The 23,178-nt window shown below is 40.6% G+C and overlaps 1 protein-coding gene across 2 annotated transcripts in view; it reads right to left on the bottom strand.

The window, feature by feature from the left end:
• Nucleotides 1-23,178, bottom strand: part of BTBD9 (BTB domain containing 9) — a 411,249-nt gene that overhangs the window by 102,388 nt on the left and 285,683 nt on the right. For both annotated transcript variants that reach the window (XM_019457009.2, XM_019457012.2), the window contains exon 8: nt 7,465-7,654. In XM_019457009.2, coding sequence (XP_019312554.1) covers nt 7,465-7,654 — 190 coding nt within the window. The remainder of the gene's footprint in view (nt 1-7,464; nt 7,655-23,178) is intronic.

Genomic DNA, 23,178 nt, shown 5'->3' with positions numbered 1-23,178 from the left:
TGAAGCAGGCTCCAGGCTCCAAGCTGTCAGCACAATGCCTGATGCGGGGCTTGAACTCACAAACGGCGAGATCATGACCTGAGCTGAAGTTGGACACTCAACCAACTGAGCCACCCAGGCGTCCCTTAGAAGTGTCTTAAATAAAAATTCTGAACAATTACTAAGCATGTTTGTACATGAAATACTGGGTCAAATGGGCTGATAGCGCCTATAAAAATGTCTTCTTGATGGGTTAATCTTTGAAAAGTACAAAAATTTTTCTTTTCATGTATCCAGCTATATTTTATGATGACTAGTTGTCAAGTTCTCTAATCACTCAAGAGAAATAAATGGCTGACATGTGAGGTAAATCAAACACATACACACACAGACTCTCTCTCTCTCTCTTTCTCTCTCTCTCTCCTTTTTTGGGGGCATTTAACCTTTCCTGCTTTTCCGAAGAACATCTGAATTCTAGTGCCCCTCCTGTATTTTTAACATTCAACTTAGTTGCCATAGCAATACTTTCTGGTCTTGAAATACCTCTAGGATGAAACTGGCTGAGACATATTTACCTTGCCCCCAAACTCTGTTATCTGTTTCTAGGCTCGAGGATTTCTAGTCCCCTAAGCATTCACCCAGCTCAGACTCCAGTGTCTACTGGGAACCACACATACAATTTCTTATTCAACAGTTTTTCTGGGAACCAGAGTTCTGAGGTCTGGGGGTGATAAGAGAAGACTTTAGTGCAAGGCAGATAGGCTGAGAGAGAAACAACGCTTGGTAAATAAATCATGGATCAGTGAGACAAGGAAGAATTCTTTGGTTCAGGGCTGTGACAGAGATGCTCAGCATGACTGATATGAAGCAAATTTCGTAAAATATCTTTCCAATTTTGACTAGAATTATAGGCAATCTTAATCCAAGCCAGAGGAGTCATATATTTAGATGTTTGTTGTATTCCTTAAACTATAAAAAGGAAATTTCTAGCTCTCTAGGTTGCAAAGAAGGCTCTCCTGATGTAAATAGATGTACTGCTTGCCTATGCGGCACTCAGACAGAATGAAATGGAAGCGGCATGAAACGTGTGAGGCGAGTGCCCTTACCTGTGCTAATGTGAGTGAGCACCTGACTCCGGAGCTTAATTTCAGTCATTTGCTGGAGATGCCAAATCTTTAGCAGTTTCCTCACATACACTTAGATCAGACACACTGAGCAAATATGATGTCCAATTTAGTTGATAGATAGAACTCCCTTTCGCTGCACTAACATACTACGCTGTCAGTTCAGTCAATGAGTGTTTATTGAGTACTCACAGCACAGAGTACTTGTACTAGGCACCTGGAAACCACCGCCAGGAACCCACGTCCATCTCAGTACTATAAAATCACTATCTTCAACCGGATATTAACCGTGCTCCTATGAGAGACCGAGGGCAGCACAGATGTCGAAAATACTCAAACAATTACAAAACATCTTTTGCGTCATTAGCTTCAATTCCTCTCCCCACCCTATCGACCAAGGCTTCATTTGGAACTATTAAATAGGAAAGGAAATTGAATGGTTTGTGATTCCTCTCCTTTTTCTTTTCTGTGCCTATCCTTTGGGAGGGAAGTGGATGAGCAATAGCTTGGCAGGGTGGTAAGCAGTGGGAAGAAGGGAAAATAGCAGTCGAAAAGGAGTCTCCATAATTTACAAACGGAAGAGATAATCTACAGTTGGTTGTAGCCGTACAATAATGAAAGGGCGGCTGAACTGGGCCTGGGCTTGACAGCTCCCAGAGAAAGAAAAATACACTGGGATGAATAAGGACCATAGAGGCATACCTAATTTTTTTTTTTTTTTTTTTTTTGAGATCAACTTGCTATTGCTTCATTTTCTCTATGTTTAATAACTGCAAGAGAGAAACTGATTCATGTTTTGGACATTCTGCACCACATTAACTTCTATAAGCGGTAGAACTTTTTTCCCTATTAGAAAATAAAAAGAGGCTCATCCCTACAGACTGAAGAGATCATGAATACCCACCAAGAACATACTTTGGGCTGGACCCATTTTGTCCTTACATATTATATTCATATAACATTTTCCAACTGAGGAGCCTTAACTATTTTTGTGTCATTAACTCCTTAATCCTCACAGCATTCAGACAGACTATGGGCAGTGGCATCTACATGCACGGTGTCATCTCTGGATAGCCTACTCACAATGAGGTTTGTTAGTTAAAGCATTCGGGGCGTTTTACTTACGGCATTGCACATATCAATTACAAAACAATCATTTTCAGGCAAATGTAAAAATTGTTAATTCAATTGACTGTCTTATAATTAGGGTTTCCACAAAGTGCTGTCACTGGTTAGCTGAAAAAGACTGAGTGACAGGCATACGTAATACACAGCATATGTGATTCTCATACCAGCCAGAAAACAATGATAAAGATATCATGATTAGCAAGTAGAAAGATAGTAAGTCTTAAACTAAGGTGACAGAGGGACTATAAACTAAGACATTAGGTAGATTTGGTTAGTTATTATGACTTTACCCTGGTCTTTTTATGTGATCAGGCCTCTGAAGGTTTCCTGTTATTTAAATTTTAATGTTTAAAAGGGGCACGAAAATGATATAATTACTACTCAGTTACCCACACGTAAGGTACATTGCAGGCAGTTTCTCTCTTTTTCTCTCATAGACAATGAATAACTCTGGCTGTGCCTGTACACCTAGCAACAACAAAGCCAAGCTTCTTTATTTCCCAGTTACACTGCCTGCTCTGGCTCTTAGGAGAGAGAAAAAGAAGAGGGAGTTGGGGAGCAAGTTTCCTGTTGAGCTTTAAGGACTGGACACCTCTGTGGTTTCTCTTCCAGGAGTTGGCTGGATAAAGGCAGGTCAGGAGCAAGGAAGGCGCTTCTGAAGGCGTGATGGCCTCCCCACCAGACCCCTCTTCTCCTCAGCCCAGAAAACTCTTCTCTCATGGTGCTAATGAAATGCAGGGATGGCTGTGTGGTGGTGGGTGGGATGGTTTTGGGAGTTGGTGACTGAATACAGAAACCAAATGGCAACAAATCTCAGGGCTGTCGCCTCTCCAAGTCACCTCCCTCGCCTTGCCTCTTGCTCTCAGCCTCCCTCACCCTGCTCTAGTCACACTGGCCTCCTCACTGCTCCTGCCACCTGGCAGACATGCTCCCTCCTGGGGCCTTGGCACTCTGTGATGCTCATCCCCTAGGTCCCCAGATGGCTTGCTCTTCTCTTTCTTCGGGCTCTGCACAGGCCTTCCCTGACCACTGCATCTAACACTGCACTGTTTCTACCTGCTAGTCCTCCCTCCTGATTGCTCCGTGGCACTTCGAAAAATCTGACATATTACAGTGTTGTTTACTGTTTATCTCCCCCTGACAAGAATGTCAGTTCTATGACAGCATCGATGTTTGTTTTCTTTATTCGATGCTCTATCCCCATGGCTGAGAACAGTGCCTGGAACACAGTAGAAGGCTCAATAAATGTTTGCTAAATGAATGAAAGAAAATGGGGGGAGGAGGGATGGTCAGGGGTTATGTTTCACGATCAGCCTCTCCAGGATACCACAAGGTACTGGTACCAGACACACTAGCAGAATTAGGTTTCCGAGGACTGTGGTTAGGAGCAAGCATCGCCAGGCAAAGAAGGCGGCTCTGCCTTCCTACCTGCCTACAGCTAAATGCTCAGGAAAGGAAGAAATGATTTCTGAGGATGAAAACAGACAAACAAAAGACATCTCTATCCATAAAACACTTACATCCTCCCTTAGGAAAAAACATCACAGTGATTAAGACAATTCATGTTTGAGTCCTTTGCCTTCCTAGTCACCGTCTACAAAGAAACCTGAATTTTTAAAGCCAATGTACCATGTGACTGGGCTTCCTTTCCTAGAGGAAGAGTTTCCAGGATTGCCAGATCTCCTATCTCCTAGACGGGGAAAGTGTTAGTTACTCAGCTCTGTAACACTCTCCCTCTGGGTGTCAATTCAGAATCATTGAGCTTTTTCAGATACAGTGACTAGGAAAGCAAGTCAGTCATCACAAGCAATAGAAGCTGCGGGTCAAATGTCACTGACTAATCATCCTGTCATTGGTCAATTACCTACCCCCACGAAGAGGTGCCACTGATCTAGTTTCCTATCAATAAATGTCTGTCTGGGCACATCAGCAGCTGCTAACCATGGCCCGCCAAGATATCCAGCATTGTCCACAGGCATCGGTGGTTAAGAAATCCCTCTCCCTTTCTTCTTAATAATGTCACAGAAGAGGCAAATGCAGATCCTGACAACATAATGTTAGTTTCACAGAAACGTGTCTCTTTGAGTGCTCAGCCAGTTACATGGGGCTTCAATTGCATGGATTTTCTCACTGCAAAAACAATAGCTGGGCTTAAGGAAGTTTGGAGGCTGAGATAGACAATTCTACCTTTGGTTGTGTTCATGCTCATTATCGCCACTCTGAGTCATGGAAAGAAAAATTAGTTCAGGGGAACCATTTTCATTCCATGTTTAAAGAAAACCAAATGGGCACTGTTTTCTCTTGCTTTAAGCCCAGTGACACCTTTTTCTGGAGTCAGATTGAATATCTCTGATTCTCTCGGTAGAGCCAGAAGTCAAGGAGGCTTTGTCACACAAAGAGCCTTTTGGCTCACTCTGAGTTGTCACTTGGGCAGTGACCTCACGTGTTCCTGCTGGATCTAAAATTCTAGATCTCCTACTGCACCTGCTATAATTTCCCCTTCTACACATTTTCTCTGACAGGGATGCTTATTGTGAGTTGCCACAGGCTTTATATATCAGGTGAGGCTGTGAGGAGGCAGTAAGTAAATGATTATAATACAAATATAATTCCTATTGGAATGAATATATAGAGAATGAATGGGATCACTGAAGAAGGAGGTCTAGATCAGCCCAGGAGATGATGGGCAGTTAGGGTAGCATTCCCAGAGCAACAGAGTCTTGAAGGGGGAGTAAGAGCTGGGTAGAAAGGGGTGAGGAGAAGGCAGTGAGAGACACTAGCAATGGAACAGCACGTTCAAAGAGTTGAAGGCATAGAGGTGAGAGAGGGGTGGCATGTGCAAAACTGCAGGAAGCTGGACAGGCTAAGACGGGCTTGTGTAGGGGTGGGTGGAGAAGCACAGGACAAGGCTGTGTAGACAGAAGCAAGTCAGATTGTTCTTAAATGCCTTCGTCTGAACTTTCTCCCGAAGGGGCGTGACCGCGTCAGATCTGGGGTGAGGAGTTGGCTGCAGGTGGGGAAGGAAGGGCCAGATGGAAGTCTGTAAGACCAGGCAGAGAGGAGAAACTACAAAGGTACGACTGCAGTGGGCGTGGGGAAGGGTGGAAGGCTTTGTGAGATATGTAGGAGCCAGTACGGACAGAACTGGTTGAAGAGGAGAGGCGAGGGAGAGGAGTAAATTCAGGAAGATTGCCGTACTTTTAGCGCAGTCTACGGATAGATGGGTGGTACCACTGAATGAGCTGAGGGAAATCTCAAGGTGACTTGAGCAGGGGAAGGGAGGATAACGGAATTCCATTTCCGGCGTGTCGGTGTGAGATGCATGTGTAACATTGTTGGGGGCGGAGGTGGAGTACCAGGTAAGCGGGTAGAACACAGGGAACATTACAAGAGAGTGGGAAGAGCCACTAAGCTGCCAGTTTGCTTCCATCTTCATTGGCGAGAAGACTGGTCTTCAAATTAGAAATGGCAGAACAACCGTAAAAAAAGGGAAAACTGAAGCCCCAAATAGGTGAAGTGAAAGAAAGAGAGTATCTAGTCAATTTAAACGATTCCAAGTCTCCTAGCTCCGGTGAGTCACACCCCACGCCTGCTGAAAGAAATTGCAGATGTAATCTCAGAGCCACGATTGGTAATCTTCAAGAGACTGTGAAGACTATAAGGAGTGCCAGTGACCGGAGAAGGACAACTGTTCCCCAGATTTTTAAAGCGAAGAGGAATAGATTGTAATGGGAAACATCTGGGTAAGTTTCACACCATCTATGACAAAAATTCTAGAATGGCTTATTAAATAGATGGCCTATGACTGCTTTACTTCACACCCACAGCTGAGAAAAAAGGAAGGACAGGGATGTTGTTTGCTATCTGACAGAAGTTTATTTGCACTGGTAGCTTGTCCAGACTGACTGTGGCTTCTCTTCCCCCTTCCTAAGCACAAAGTGGGTTTGTCTGGTCTGCAGTGCTTCTCTATCTGTGTGACTTGTTGCCTATGTTACACAACCTGTATGTAGCCCTTTATGAAAAGGGGTCAACAATTTAAATGAAGAAATCCACAGTCAGAATTCTCCCAGCAATCCAGCATCACTCGTCAGGGGGCCCCTGGGGACTGGCAAGCTGCAGTAACCTCTGTGGTTATTAGCCTTAACATCAATAAACCTTTGCCTGTTAGAATCCTACTACCTTATTTTTTTGGTGTTATTTCTCTCTTTATATACGCTGACTTTACAATGAGAACAGAAAACAACAAGGCAAATGTGGAAGACAGTGATGGGGCAGGGGGGGAGGCAGTCCTGTCCCACCCACATCTCCATGTGGGTTATCATGTAAAATACCTTACCTACTGCTAAACATAAATATAAATATGTAACATAAATATATATATATTAGTCTTTCAGAGGCCTTGTTAGAACCTTCATAAAAAAAAGCAAAAAAGGGCAGCCTATTCAACACCCAGATGGCTCTCTTGAACTAAAGTATATTCTCTAGGGGATATCATTAGTCTAGCCTATATGTCAAACAATGTTGGGTTAAAGTTCCTTTCTTAAAAAACAAAGCAAAACAAAACAAAACAAAATGAAAACAACCACCCCAAGCCCAGATTTTTCATTAAGAAGATTTTTTTTTTTTTAGTACCAGGTCTCATACTCGCATTTGTTTGGTTCATATGTAAAGCCATTTATTGAAGTTGAAAATTAGTTTTGATTCTACATAACCTCTCTTGAATTATCCTCTAAGCCCCTAACCAACTCAAACAGACTTAAGAAGGAAGTGAGCCAGAGGCCTGGGTGGCTCAGTCAGTTAAGCTTCCGACTCTTGATTTTGGCTCAGGTCATGATCTCAATGTTCATAGGATTGAGCCCTGCATCTGGCTCTGAGCTGACAGTGCAGAACCTGCTTGGGATTCTCTCTCTCTCTCTCTCTCTCTCTCTCTCTGCCCCTCCCCTTCTCATGCTCTCTCTCAAAATAAATAAATAAACATTTTTTAAAAAAGGAGGTGAGCCGTACCCAGGGAGAGCCTCTAATCTAGTCTCTCTGCAAGTCTAATCTTGGTGTATCCTCCCACCAGAAGATCCAAACAAGCACCCTGTATCTCTCTCTGTTCCCCCTTCAATATTTAGAGCACAGAACAGAAATGTATCTTCACTGAAGTTAATGGTATCATCATTGTTCTAAAACAGAATTTGCACATGTGTCTTCCATTTTAAAAGTAATGAATGAAAAGGAATCTCCTTACCGTATTGATCCGATCATGTACGGCTGTGCCAGTTGAACCACAATTGCACCACTTCCTAGCTGATGACACGTATAGCCAGAGTCCCAATCATAATTCTTGGTGTCCCCATTCAGCAAGGCATTTCGGCTCCGGCTGACTCCTTCAATCACACTGGCACAATCAGCAATTGTTGCAACATTCTCCATGGGAACTGTGAGTGCAACATAAGATTCAGCATCAAGATAAGAGAAGCCAAATATATCCTGATAGTGTGCAATGAACAAAATTAATTACAATCTCAAATCAATGATAAAAGGGAAATTAGAACATCTTGATTATCTCAAGACATGAACACACTTTCCATGCCAAATAGCTTCAACACAAAAAGTTGAACCTAAGATTGGAACAAACCAAACAGCATGTAATAATTAACCCTGAAGTATTTTACTATAAAGAAATATGACACTGCATAAAACACAGAATAGATAAATACATTTGAAAATATTACTATAATAGGAAACTACACAGTAATTGACCTCAGTGAACTATAGCTATATACAAATAGATGAATCAAAAACCATAATGTTGCTTCATAAAAAAACGTGACTTCTAAAAAGCTAAAAACTCAAAAAACAAAACACATAATGTCGAGTGAAAAAAGCGAGGCACAAGAAAAACACAGAATATGAGTTCATTTATACAGAGTTTTCTAAAAAGGCAAAACTAGAAATACACTTTGTTTAGGATGGAAATCCAGGGAATTATTATATCAAGCTCAGTATAATGTGTCTGGGAACAGGGAATGAAATCTCGCAGGGTGTCCTACCAATGGGTCCAAACATTAATTGATTTCATTTCCAAGATGAAATCTTGGAGGGGCTTCAAAAGTGCTGGTCTTGTTGTGTTCTTAAGCTAGGTGGTGGTGAATACACAGGCACTTGTTTTATTAGTATACTCTAAACTGTATATATTTACTGCACTTGGTAAATATAATAAATTTGTTTGGAGAAACATGATATAATAGATTGTTTTAAAATTCATAAAGCAGGAAGATGATCTAGGAAATGGTACCGATCCCTTTTCAGAATACACAGCTGCCCTCAGCCAGGACTCGTTTCCCTTTTTTGTTTGTTTACTATTCTGAACATTTCAACACATAATGCTCTTCTCTTTGTTCATGAACTGCTATATTTTGAGCCAGCTTTGTTTTGATTTTGAGTCTCTCTCTACTTCAAATCCATACCAATCTGCTCACTTATAAAAGTAAAGGGCTTCCACAAAATGACAGCTGTCTAAAAATGAAATATGGGGAACCTGGCTGGCTCAATTGGTGGAGCATGTGACTCGATCTCAGGGTTATGAGAGCCCCATGTTGGGTGTAGAGGTTACTTAAAAAACCCACAAAATCTAAAATAAGAAAGGAAGGAAGGAAGGGAGAAAAGAAGGAAAGAAAGAAAGAGAAAGAGAAAGAGAAAGAGAAAGAGAAAGAGAAAGAGAGAAAGAAAGAGAAAGAAAGAAAGAAAGAAAAAAGAAAGAAAGAAAAGAAAAGAAAGAAAGATGGATATAGATTCTCTGAGACGAGTACGATAAAAGGTCAGGGCCTTTTAAGTCCCCCTGGGACCTTTTCTGTGCATTTACTAGTGTTGGGGTTTTAATGTAATTTATTATTTAAACCAAATCTACAATTAAACCCAGCTACTTACATTCAAGGTCTATAACTTACTTTATTTACATAATTTAAAAATAGGTTAGCAAAAAGACAATTTTTCATTAGATATATACTATACTTTTCAGTATATTACATACTCTCTGAAGAGAGAGGGTAAGCAGTAGACTATCACCATACCAAAACTTTCTACCTTTATAATGATGTAGAGTAAATAATCTTAAACATACATTCTACATGATGCATTGCATTTATTTTCCAAAGTTGGGCATGCCTGACTTGAGTCCTCATCTTACACAGCTTCACTAATTGCTTTGTTCTCTGCAGAGGAAGCCATCCACAGATTAAAAAAGGGAGAAGGGAAAGGAGGAAGGGAGAGAGGATGGATTTTTGGTGATAAATCCCTTGACTATCAAGCTTAACTCCAAAGCAACAAGCAAAAACACTCTAAGCAACAAGAAATAACCTCTGAGTACAGTTTCCTGGCAGAGAAGGAGGGGGCTCAGAAAGAAGTTCCCTGTGACTTTGGAAAGACAAGAAAGGACTGTATTTGGAGGCTAAGTCATGGTACCTCTATCTCATGGAAAAGGGGAAGTATTGCGTGATTTGGAAGGCAGAACTTAAGGAAGTGGCAGAAGATGCACAGTAATTGAGTTGAGACATAAAATAATACTGTAGTCTGAGGCATCTGGGTGGCTCAGTCTGTTAAGCATCCGACTTTGGCTCAGGTCATGATCTCACGGTTTGTGAGTTCGAGCCCCATGTCGGGCTGTGTGCTAAAAGCTCAGAGCCTGGAGCCTGCTTCGGATTCTGTGTCTCCCTCTTTCTCTGCTCCTCCCATGCTCATGCTCTGTCTCTGTCTCTCAATAATAAATAAACGTTAAAAAAATTAAAATAATACTGCAGTCATAGCTTAGGCTGCAGTAACAGCCCCCATTCTCCCTTTCCACAGCACATATTTATTTTTTGTGTTCCCTGTGAATACACAGTATTCATACATTGTATCACACAAGGATCCAAGTGACAGGGGCTTTGTATTGCTATGGGTTTTCTCAATTACAGCAGCAATGAGAAGTGACCTGTGTCCTGGTTCTTAAGACTCTTCCTTCAAAGTAACACATGTCACCTTTGTCACATTTGGTTGACCAAGGCAAGTCACAGGACTTTACCTAACTTCAAAGGGGGTGGAAAAAGTACAACCCTGCTGTGTGCCCAGGAGAAGAAAGGGGAATGCTTGGGGAATAGTATTAACTTTTAGCACAAACACTAAACCAGGATGAAGGAACTTTCAACGGAAAGATAAATCTAGTCAATTTATGTAAAGTATATGGCATATTTCAATGCATAAACATACCAAAATATATTTATCTAGTCTCCGCAAAGGGACATTTAGATTGTTACCACCATTTTCTTGGCGATCACAAAGGTGTCTTCTTGTGTACATGGCTAAGAGTTTCTTAAAGGAATACATAAGATACTGTGCAGCTCATGGCTATGAGTTACCTTCAATTTTCCTGGATATTGCCCAAATGAGTCACCAAAGTGGTTGTAAAAATGTACACTCTCAACTCATTGCACCACATCCTTATCAGCTCTTGGTGATGTCAGACAGATGAGTGTGACATATCTCAATGTGGTTTTAGTTCTTCATTTTTTTTTTGTTTGATGAAGTTGAACTTTTTTTTCTTTTTTCCTTTCTGTAAACTACCTATCTTTTGTCTATTTTTCTGTTGTCTTTCTAATTGATTGCAGGGTGCCAGTCTTCTGTTGGTTAATGTTTTGAGATGAAATATTCATCTTTTCCTTTAAGATTGGTACCTTTCTTGTTTATATATTCTTTCATACCCTCATTTTATAAAGATATTTTCCTGTATTTTATTCTACAAGTTCTCAAATTTTGCTTTTCACATACTTATTTTTGGTTACCATAACACAGAAAATCTACTTTCATTTTTTACCCATAAGTTTAGCTAATTTCCCTACCACCATTTAATGAACTCTTCCTCCCACTGATTTATGAGACTTCAGTCACATACAAAGTTTTCATATATATTCATGTCTCTTCTTAAGATCTGTGCTATGTTTCACTGATTTGACTAGCCTTGTGTCTTTACCATGCTGTTTTAACTACTGGGATTTTACAGTAATCTTCAAATCTGATACAGTGAACACCTCTGTTCTCTCTCCTTCCCCCTTTTCTTTTCCTTTTTCCTCCAAATTGTCTTAGATATTCTTGGCCCTTTTAGAAAAAATTTTCATTTTACCCAGTCTTTCAAATACAGTGGCATAAAATTTTTCAGAATGCTTCCTTTTTCATTCCAAATATCTGTATTTGTACCTCTTCTTTCAGTCCTATACAGGCTTGTCTGCTTATTAGCGTTTTCAAAGGACCAACTTTTAATTTTGTTGATTCTTTATTTCCTATTTCACTAAATTCTGCTCTTCTTTTTATTTCTTCTTCAACTCCTTTTAAATTACTGTTTTGTTTTCCAACTACTTGAAGTGAATACTCAACTCATTAGCCTTTCCTCTTTTCATACAGTCAAAACTTATTTACCCACACTTACCAATTTATTCACCATTACTGTTTTTTACATCCTCCTTTCTTCTTGGCCCACCTTCTTCCTTCTTTCTAAGACATGTCCACTAGCATTCAGCAAAGTCTCTGTTTGAAAGTGCATGTTGCCACCACTCTTGGAAAATAGGTTAATTAATATGGAATTCTAGTTAAAAGCTGTTTTTCCCCAGCACTTTGATGATATTATTCCATAGTCTTGTGACTTTTACTGTTATGTCTGCTAAAGTCTGCTATCCCCCTAACTGTTGTAATTGTTTTTGTCTACAGTTAATTTTAAGATTTTCTTTTTGGTTTTGGTATTTGGCAATTTAACTGAGTTGTACCTAGACGTAGGTTACATTTATCCTTCTCAGGCATGAATAAGAGCATTTATGGCTTTTATTAAGTCTGGAAAATTTTGGCCATTATTTCCCTGAATATCAATTCTCTCTCCTTTTCTGTTTTGTTGTTGCTGTTGTGCTTCTCAAATTCCTACTGGACCTCTGTTGGAAATTTTCATTCTTTCCTCCATGTTTCTCAACCTTTCTTTCATTTTCTTCCTCTTTGTACCCCTTTCTGAAGCATTCTGGGCAATTTCTTAAAATTACTATTTGTGTTCACTAATTCTTTCGGTGTGTCTAATCTGCTGTTTAACCTGTTCACCAAGTTACTGAAATTTCACTATTAAACAAAAACTACAGTTTTAAAAATAAATGAACTAGAGCTATGTGTACCAGCAAGGGTCAATCTCACAAAGAAAGTTGGTTAAGGAAAGAGCCAAATCAAAAAACAAAACAAAATACTGAGTATGATTCTACTTCTGTTGTTTAATGATACACACTTAGGTGGTGAGATCAGAAAGCAAATCTAGGGAACAGTAAACACTGAAATCAAGAAGAGAGTGGAGAAGCATGAGTGGGGGCTGGGGAGGGACACACACAGGGCTTTAGACGTTTGGCAGTATTCTATTCAGCATAGTGGTCAGCATGTGAGTATTCCTACCCCCCAGACTTCACATATATGTTCTTTATATTCTTTTGCACATATGGAATATTGTTTGTTTTCCAAGTTTCACACATTTAAACACTGTTTTTTAAACACACAGACACATCTCAACATACACACACAGAGATAAACTGTATTAGTGAAATCTACCCCAAGTCCCAAATTTCCTTTTAAGAAACAGCTTTTGCTAGAACTCTACTGGCAACTTGATAAGCAACTGTATCTACCGGTAAGGTACAAAATCAAAAGATTACTACTTTTCTTAATTCTCACTCCTATTTTTTGATAACGAGTCAAATTAACAACATAATGACCAAATTATACTAAATGATCAAAAGAAGAAAAGAACGGGGACCTAGGCACAAACCCAGAGGATAATGACATTTTATAGGCAACCAAGATGAGACCATCATTCCAGCACTGTGCCGATTCTTAACATTCTGACCAGTATGCCGATCCCATCTAAGGGGACAATTGGAGAATTAAAATGTGAGTTTCATAAGGCAGGGGCTTTTCTTGTTTTCATTGCTCAAGTCCCAACTGCTAAGAAGCAGGGCTGGCTGAGCATACATAGTAGGTGTTAGATAAATACTTGCTGAATGAATGAATCAGAGACAGAAAAAAAAAAAAAAGGATGCTTATGTAAGTTGTGGCGCTTAACCTTGCTTAACATAGTTCCTCACCAAAAGCTAGAAAATCTCAAAGTTACTGAATAAAGCAGGAAAAAAAAATGCTTTCTCGGTGAAAGTTTTCTTAGAAAAGTAAAGTATGATCAATTTTTGGGTCCTGACCCAAACATTAAAAAGAAAGTAAATACGGTCAGTGTGGAAGAGCTGCTGTGTAAGCATTCCACACACCTTCAACCCTCTTGACTTCTCCTTCCCTAAAAGTTTACCCCCACATACAGAAAGCATGGTCGCTCATGGTAGACAAAAATATCTTCTGGCGGAGAAACCATTCTGTGGAGAGGAGGAACGTATGTGACAGTGTGGCTTTTACAAAACAGAAAAGCTCTTGTATGCCTGCAGAGAGTGCTATCTGCTTTAGTTACACTACAGGAATCCTTCCAGAAGAGGTTTGTCCTGAAAGTCACTTCTGGGCCTACTAACACATAGAGACCATGTTTTCCATGTCAGCAGAAAGTAATTCTGTTATTAAGTTCCTCTTCCTAGAAACACAAACTTCGGCCTGCCTAGTTGAACGGTCTCAATAATTACTCAACGGTTTGAATAAATTTTGTGGTCTTTTTTTACTGGGAAAAATTAGAGAGTGATTCTGCCTGCAAAGCACAGAAGGTGCCATTACTGTTTTTCTTCTTCGTAGGGGCCAAGCCACCCCCCGTCTGAATGTTCATCACAATCTTTCATAATGCGTCTGATAAATGTATTAAAAACACCATCTGGATGGGACTTGGCTTTGTGCTGTATTTCCAGTCTTCCAGTTTCCTCTCTTGTCCCCCTGGAATTTCTGCCCCAATTTGTGTCACTTTGTTTACAAAACCATACTGCCAAAATCCAGCATCTTGTGTCTGTCTCTTTCTGTTTTTCCTTCACCATCCTTCGGCAGCAGGGGTGGCCAACAGCTTGCCAGTAAATTTAATTCAGGAGTAATAAATTTTTTAAAAGGCAGTATTACTTCACTGGGACATGACCTGAGGGCCACCTGTACCAGCTCCATTTAAAGATAAGACTGACATGTTAGTTAACTATCTCCAGAGATCACCTTTGAGAGGTGAGGGAAAAAACCCACTTGAGGCAGATTTTTAAAAATGAAAGAACATGTGGCACTTACAGAGGACCGTCATCCTCACAAACCATACCTGTGTTAGGCTTTATTCAATGTTTCCCTGGCTGTTTTTATTACAAACTGTTTTCTAATGGCACAGTGACTCATGATTCTTCTCCACTGCTAAGATTTTCACAAAGAATTTCTTTCAAAAAGACTACTAAGGTTATTAGCTTAAGATCACACCTAGATATTCCCCTACAGACCAAAACTTTTTATTTTTACTTTTTTAAGTTTATTTATTTAAACTTAAAGAGACAGTGTGCTTGTGAGTGGGGGGAGGGGCAGAGAGAGAGGGAGAGAGGGAATCCCAAGCAGGCTCCGTGCTACCAGAACAGAATCAGATGTGGGGCTCAATCCCATGGCTGCAAGATCATGACCTGAGCCCCTATCAAGAGTCGGAGGCTTAACCAGCTAAGCCACCTGGGCGCCTCCCAAAACTTTTTTATAAAAAAAGGGGCTCGCCCGAGGCTCCTATCCGCAGGCCTATACCGCAACTTTGCAGAGCATGCAAACTCCCAACCGGATTGCAATCCAACCTTTGGTCCAGTTTTCAAAGGAGAAAATACCCGCAGCTGTTACATCTTAACAGCTGTAAAAGAACAATAGCTAATTAGAGCACAAGCCCATCATTCTTGGAAACTATGAAAAAGCTACAAAAATGTATTCTACAACACTGGCACTAAGTTACATTAATTCCTGGTTTTTATCTATCAGGTTAAAAAAATCACTTTTCAATCATATGTTACATCAATCGTATCACTGAAGAACCATTGATCATTTAGGGCATGCAACGTTTAAACTTTTTTCCCCAAATTTCCCCCAGTTCCCAATTCTGTGAGAAGACTGCTTCCTAACACAATTGCAAAGGATTTGGACAGGATCACCTCTCCGCACTCACAGGGGAAGCCCAGGAGAAGAAAACAGACCATGCCTTTTGAATGCTGGACCACCCCCAACCCCCCTCACCTTCCTCTGTGTCTCTTTCCTTTTCTCTTTGCTTTCCACTCTCCTCTGTTTGAGTTAGTATGAATCTGCATGCTCCCATCATTCCTGTCTAGCTCCACTTCCGGATGTTATCAAAGTTGCCCAAATCACGCCATCTCCTGAGACTGTAAGGGTTTTGACAGTCATGCTGGGCTCTACTTAGCCAGTGAAAGGAGGAGGTAATACTTTTCCAAAGTTCAAATGTGCCCCCCTTCCCCCTTCCCCAAACATATGCAAACTATGTAAGGCCATAGCTCCAAACACTTCAGAGGGAAGGTGAGAAATCAGAGGTGGTTATCCCCAGGGCCAAGGTGAGGTGGGTGGGGCCAGTGGATCTCAAAGGTACAAATTCACTAGGATCAGTGAATTCTCTCTCATACTGGGGGCTTTGAAGGAAAGCATGGTCCAGAACTAACTGTTTAAGAGGTTTACTCTCTTAGGTGTAGCTTGAATGCTGGAGGTTTTAGCTGTGAAAATCTTCAATGCAAAAAGACCTTAAAGAATCAAGCATCAGATGTTTAACAGCAGTAACCACTGCAGTGTATCAAAGAGGGATTCACTCTGTAGGCGAGGCCTTGAAATTTAGGACAAAGGCATTTCCAGGTGTAAGAAAAAAGATATCCCAAACATCCAACTATGTGTTTGAACTAATAGGCAATATCTCATTGGGGTGACTTTTTCTTTTTTCTGGACATAATCTATTAGAGAAAGAGCCTCTACATCTGCCCCTACATCAGGACAAGTGATTCAAGCTCATACAGGGGGAAATACCTAACATGACAAAGAGTCGCTGAAACTGGTTTTGAAATTTTTGGAAACTCTCAAAAAAATCACAAAATTATAACGTAAAAGGCATTTTTTTCTATGAGTGGTATCATTAAGTTTTACATGGATTTAGTTTTCCTTATGTCCTAAAAGATGGTGAAATCAACAGAATTATTTTTGTTCCCCACCACTGGTTAAAAGGTCTTATCAAGCCACAACAATTTTATGACTCAAGATCAGAGCTGTTACTATAGCTAGGGGGAGTATTTCTCATTCATGTTGGGCATAGAACAAAGGATGTGCAAAAGGTTTTTACTTCTTTCCCCATGAAAGAAGTAATGGTTTGCTCAATACTTACTTTTTAAAATTTTTTAATGTTTCTTTATTTTTGAGAGAGAGAGAGAGAAAAAGAGAGAGAGAGAGAGAGAGAGAGAGAGAGAGAGAGAGAGAGAGAGTGTGTGTGTGTGTGTGTGTGTGTGTGAGAGTGAGAGCAGGGAAGGGAGAGAGGGAGACAGAATCCGAAGCAGGCTCCAGGCTCTGAGCTGTCAGCACAGAGCCCAACACGGGGCTCGAACTCACAAACCATGAGATCATGACTTGAGCCGAAGTAGGAGGTTCAACCGACTGAGTCACCCAGGCGCCCTGCTCAATACTTTTTTGTAAGGAGATTTTTTTTTTTAAAGTTCCTTTAATTAAGCAGTGGCTTTCTTTTTATATAAGCTGAAGGATGCATCTGGTTCACACTTTAACAATTTTCAATCAGAATGATTCTGGGATCATGGATGACTCTTGAGTTTTAAGATCCTGAATGATATTTCCTTAAAATGCATCAATAACTATAAAATTTGAGTTTTTACTCAAAGTAGTGTCAGTAGTGAGGCATCCCAAACATTAAGTGGAGCCCTGTACATTGTACAGAAAATGTCCTGATCGGATCTGTGACAAGTATGTTCCTACAACTCTGCTTTGGCAGAATCTTCCCGCCACACCTTTTGGAGGTAGACAGAAAAAGGTTGGAGATAATGCCAAATTCTCACATGTTTTAGCTCCCACAAACCATCCTGGACTGAGTTATGTGAGAAGGAAAAGAATCTCTGAGAATCTCAAGGGAGCAAGACTGGAATTTAGAAGAAACAGATAGGTAAAAGTGAGTCTCAACTTCTGAATACTGGGCTCTCAGAATTAAGACTCTGTAGTCAGACCACACTGGATGCCTGAGGGAAAAATCCTGCCTCCTGGGCACTCTCCCAGTTTTAGTCTGAGGGACCACCCAGGGCTGTGGGGGAATGGAGCAGTCCCCCTGGGTGAGGCACAAGTGATGCCTCCTCACTGATGAACTTGGGGTCCCTGGGAGAATCTGGCTACCTGGCTTCAAAGACTGACAATCAGAGTCTTCCAAGTGACCTGGAACAACTCTATTCATACCTCTAAGTAGTTCTCAGGAAAGAAAAAAAAAGCCTCAGCAAAACCTACAATGTATACTACCTTCTGGAGGCCAAAGTTAATCCAGATTGAGGAAACACAATCATGCTGCATTTTCCAGTAGACTTACAGTGTGTGATGAAAAAAGTCTTTTCTAAAATACAATAAAAAAGTAATTTAAAGAGAGCCTTTTGCTACTATTTTCGATTATTCTTTCAATGGTTTACACTTAGTGCTTTGGGAAATGAAAAATGGGTGCAAGTATTTTTAAATGAACTTTATTATGAATATTGTCAAACCCGCCTAATAAGAAGCATCTCATTTTTGAGTTCTAGCTTTCTTCATATCATATCTACACACTTTAATTCTGAGAGGGGAAATGCTGCTCTCCCCTTCCCGCCTTCAGCTCTGACATCCAATGGACCAGGCCATGGACTGAATGCAGGCACCCAAAGAACTACCCTGAGTTCCAGGGATGGTTTCTTAGGCTATCTTGAGGAGGCCATTTAACTGCTCTGGGACTGAGTTTCTTTCCTTAGTGAATAATCCTTTCTTCTCTCTACCTTCTTATGAATATTGACAGAAAAAATTAGATGTTTACAAAAGCACCTTGAGACCAAAAAAGCACAAGACCCAGGACTGGTACTTTCTTAGCCATGAAAGAGTCAGGGTTTTGGCCATGTGGTATGGGTAGGTGGGACCCGCATTTCAGAAATCTCGGTATCATACAAGAGGGGAGACTCTTTTTCCCACGGGGTACCCCATAATTGCAAAAGGACAGGGCGCAAGGGAAGGAAGAACCAATAACAATTCTACTGACCTGCAAAAACTATTAGCACCTGCTAGTGTAATATGCAGCTGGCAGTTTCAGAATAACCAAGAAAGCAGTTCCTTCTGGTCGATATTTGCTGGGGACAGCAATTTCTGACCTACTGAATCAGATCAAGATCATCTGAGTCATTAGACCAAAGAAGCCTCTTTGTGCTAACGGTACAGTGGCTGGGGGTCTCTTTTCATTAAACTAAGGGGTCTGCCTGCAGCCTGTCTTCTAGAAGAGTCACTGCTTTGAGGTTTCATGAACTATCACAACTGAGTGAGCAAAATCAAAACACATTAAAAATATTGCAGACACAAATGGGCATATCATTTATCAGTGAGGCAGGCAGTGGTAAATGCCATGTGGCTGCCCCACTCTTCTTGGGGGAAGGCAGGAGGGGGCACAAGGAGAGAGGGGAGGAAGAGGGAGAGTAAAGGTTCCCTACAGTATTTAGATGGTCTTCAAATGTTCATAATTTCCTTAGGGTGTGCTCGTTGCCAGGTTGACAGATGTTGCTGGAAAAACCTGTACTATTCTGAAGAAAGGCTAACCTTTCAAGAGTGGGAGCGGGGGAGGGAGAGAGCCCACGTATTCCAGTGAAGAGATGACATTAAACCGGACAGCAAACCACCCTGAGCCTGCTGGATCTTTGAAAGGCTGTGTGATAACACTGCCAAAGAGAACTGTCCTGGGAGAAATCTCATTTCACCATGGCCTTCCCTGCCATGAGTTTAAATTAGTTTTTAAAACTAAATATTAGAATGCCCTAGACAAGTAACTGATTATTAATTATTGCTTTTTTAAACTGCCCTGACTCTGAGTGGTAACATTCCCCTAAGAGAAGTCATGGATAAGCCATTTTATACTCTCTCCTAAGCGTTTGTCCACTTTCTTTTTTCATTCTTTCTTCCTTGCTGTCCTTTATGCATAAAGAGAAATGGGTTCCTCAAAGCAAACTGCCAATGATGTTAAACAGACTTCCCAACTGGGTGCAAGCTTACATGCTTCCTCTGCTGCCTTGGCTCTTGACATTTCCTAAAGAATGCCTCCCAACTGAAGATCAAGTATGTTGAGGGCTAATTTATGGGACAAAAAGCCCCAGTCCTTTACCACAAGATAAGAGGAAGCAAACACGTTAGGGCTTGCCTGTTTAAGATCCTCAGTTCATCAGTCAGTGTAGTGGAATCAGCATTTGAACTGGAATCAGCATTTGAACTGAGAAGGAGAGGGGAAAGCCCAATGCGCTGAGGCCTCACTTTTCAACATACACTGCCTGTGTCCTCTTCCTGAGGGCTGTGGCTTCTTCTCCAACATCGCTTTCTGGCATTCCCAACTCTGAACCTCCTGATCAAAAATCCACATGCTCTTTCTCGTTAATGTGACCATGAGTCATTTCTTCCTGTGCCCTGGCTACACCCAATGTTTTTTTTCTATCAGCTCTGATTAAGGAGTAAGTCACCTAATGTCTTCTCATGGAAGGCAGATTAACCAACCTATCCATTTAAAGATTAACAGTAATGTGCCATAAGGAAAATTATACCTCCAGCATGAAAATCTGCAATTGGGGAACCATTTTACAGGATCACACTCATTTATATCAATTATCTTGTTTATCAAAGACAATGAAAACCAAACTGGTAGTAAAAAGGTACAGAGTGCACTGTGAGGAATAATTAGGTCTTACCCTCCCAGAGGCCGATAGCCATTTACCACTTCACTTTGGGAGGTGATGTTTACAGTGTCTGTTTTATAACTCTCTTCACATTAACTTTCAAATGTCAAAAGCAGGCAGTTAATTGTTTATTATACAAAATGTCACAAATGTAAAATACTGAGGCATAAAATTATTATAACCGATCTACCACAAGAAATCCTGCCTTTTAGATTTTATAGCTTGTTTGTCAGTCTCTGGATCTCAGCTTAACTGCCATTATATGGACTGTGTGTGCCGGGTAGTCGCTGTCTGACGAGTAATGTTCTCTGCATGCACTGTGTCCTCAGCCAAATGAGAAATAAAAATAACATGATATAAAAATTACTATTATGGTTTAAAGTGGTATGTACTAAGAAGAATGGGAGATGTCAGAATAGTGATGTCACATGTCCCAGCTGAGACTGAGATTCAGAGAATCATGATGCAGTTGTCCAAGTGGCTTAAGCTCACAAGAGTGAGTGTGTAACTGCTCAAGTTCTCCAAAGCCACTGGGTATAGACACCAACACCCTGTGTCTGCCCCAGAAGCTCTTCACCATGGAATATGCACCTGCATGAGAATTTCTTCTATATCACCTGCTAAATTTGCAGAGATTGAATCTCCTCCCTCCATTACCTACAATTCCAATTTTGCAAAACTCACCCCTTCTGGCAATGCCTCTGTCTTTAGGCTCAAAGAACCCAATTTTTCTCTAGAGCCATAAAAATCAGAAAGATGGGAAGGAGAAGAGGAAAGAAGGGAGGAGGAAGGAATAAAATAAAGCAGTGTATTTCTATGGGCAAGGAAATGAGAGTCCAGGAAGTCAGTTGGGGTGAGAGTAAGGCCAAGAAAGCTCCTTTATAATGTATTAGATATAATTTATACGAAATTTTTGTGGTTACAATTTAGTAAAACCAATGCATGGATGAAAATAGTTATGAGTTGGTCATGGAGCTCCTGTTTACAGCCATCTGTACACACGATGGAAAACACACCATTTTTGCATGCACGGTCGGTTAACCCTCTCTTGTATCACTGAGGTGATGAATACTTGTGAATTTGCTTGGCTAATCCACAAGACCAGTGAAACACTGGTAAGAAACCCATAGCTACCAGAGCTCATCAAGTCATCGAAGTTATAGTTAGAAAAGAACCTTGAGAACCTTTCAGTTCAAGGAATAAATAATTTATCTCTTATTACAAATTGATCCAGAAAACAGAAAAGGAGGGAAAGCTGCTCAAGTAATTTTAATATAACTTTGGTTGTGAACTGACCTAGAGATGGGTCAAAAAAAGAAATTTACAGGCCCATTTTATTTAAGAAAATAGACGTAGGGGCTCCTGGCTGGCTCAGTTGGAAGAGCATGAGACTCTTGATCTTGGGGTTGTGAATTTGAGCCCAATGTTGGGCACAGAAATTACTTTAACTAACTAACTAACTAACTAACTAGAAAGAAAGAAAGAAAGAAAGAAAGAAAGAAAGAAAGAAAGAAAGAAAGAAAATAGGTATAAATATTCTAAAATAAATATTAACCACCACCAAATCCAATTACTTAGAAAATACATCATGTTCAAGTAGCAATTATCTTAGGAATGCAAGTAGGGGTCATCATCAGAGCATCTATCATTTCAATGGATTAAAGAAAAAAAAAAAAACAAACTCTGAGTGATTCTGAGCAAAAGGGTGTTCCAATGGGCTCACCCTGGCTCGAGTGTGAGAACAGTGGGAAGGACTAGAGAGGATGCGGGAAGAGCCAGGGGCAGAAACATTACGCAGCAGTTGGGGGGATGGTGGTGGCTTGCACTGGGGTGGTAGCAGCAGCAGTGGCAAGAAACTCACTAGGAATGAAAGAAGTGCAAATTGAACAACACTATGACCTTAGGGCCATCAGGTCACTGTAAGGGCAAAGAACAGAACACCCACCTTGTATGTGGGTTAAGGGGATGGGGAGGAAAAGCGCTCTCATGCACTCCTGGTGCTGGGAATGCGAACCAGCAGCAGCCATACAGGAAGGCAATCTGGCAGCAAGGGGCAGAATGAAAGCCGTGTGCTTTAGTGCTCAAGGATCATACTTTGAATACAGGTCCCAGAGAAATCCCCATGCAGGTACAAAGGAGATAGATACAAGGACATTCGTCACAGGGCTGTTTTTGAGAGCAGGAATCTGGAGGCAACCTAGGTATCCATCACAATGGGGAATGAATGAGTAAAACAGGTAAGAGAATAACTGCCTACCTTACAAGACGGTTGAGAGGGTTAAATGATTGTACATAAGAGCTTAGATAGCGTCTGGCAAAAAGTAGGACTATATAAGTTTGTTAATATATTTATAATTATTATGATGGAATGCTAAGTCACATTAAGAAGCAATGATACATAGGTCTTAAAAACATAATATTCCTTGAGAAAAGTATGAAAATGAATAAGATTTATAGCATACGAACATTTTTGAAGATGAAAACACATATACAAGACATGCCAATGTTATAGATTTTACAAATATAAGTGCATATTAAGGATATAGCCAAACATGCTCAAGATGATGTCACAGAGAAGGAGAACAGAAGCAGGGTTCAAAGCAAAGAAGAAACACAAATTTAAAAAAAGGCCTTGCTTGGAACACCGAGGATGATGTATTAATGCCCTGAGGTATATGATTAACACAATTATCTACACCCAAAGGATGCTTATTTAAAAACAAAACAAAAAAGAAACAGATCATTCGGTTAGTTTTTTCATTTTATAGCTGAGAATTCTGAGTCTCAGAGAGATGCTGTCTTATATTACATGGCAAATCGGCAGCAGAGTGGGAACCAGAATCTGGGCTAATCTTCTGGTCCTCAGAATGCAGCACACCATTCTGTCCATCCATCCATTCAATAAACATTTATTGAGTATTGGGATTCCACGTCCTGGGAATATAGCAGTGAACAAAACAGACACGGTCCCTTCTATTATCAAACCATGTGAATAAAATGTATCATTGCAAATAAAACTAAGAGCTTCTGAAGGGAAAAAAATCCATATCTATTAGCAT

The sequence above is a fragment of the Panthera pardus genome, unplaced genomic scaffold (genome assembly GCF_024362965.1).
Source record: "Panthera pardus isolate Hobbes unplaced genomic scaffold, ASM2436296v1 HiC_scaffold_17, whole genome shotgun sequence".
Taxonomy (NCBI): Eukaryota; Metazoa; Chordata; class Mammalia; order Carnivora; family Felidae; genus Panthera; species Panthera pardus.
The sequence above is the reverse complement of the archived record's forward strand: the minus strand, read 5'-3'. Positions and strand labels throughout refer to the sequence as shown.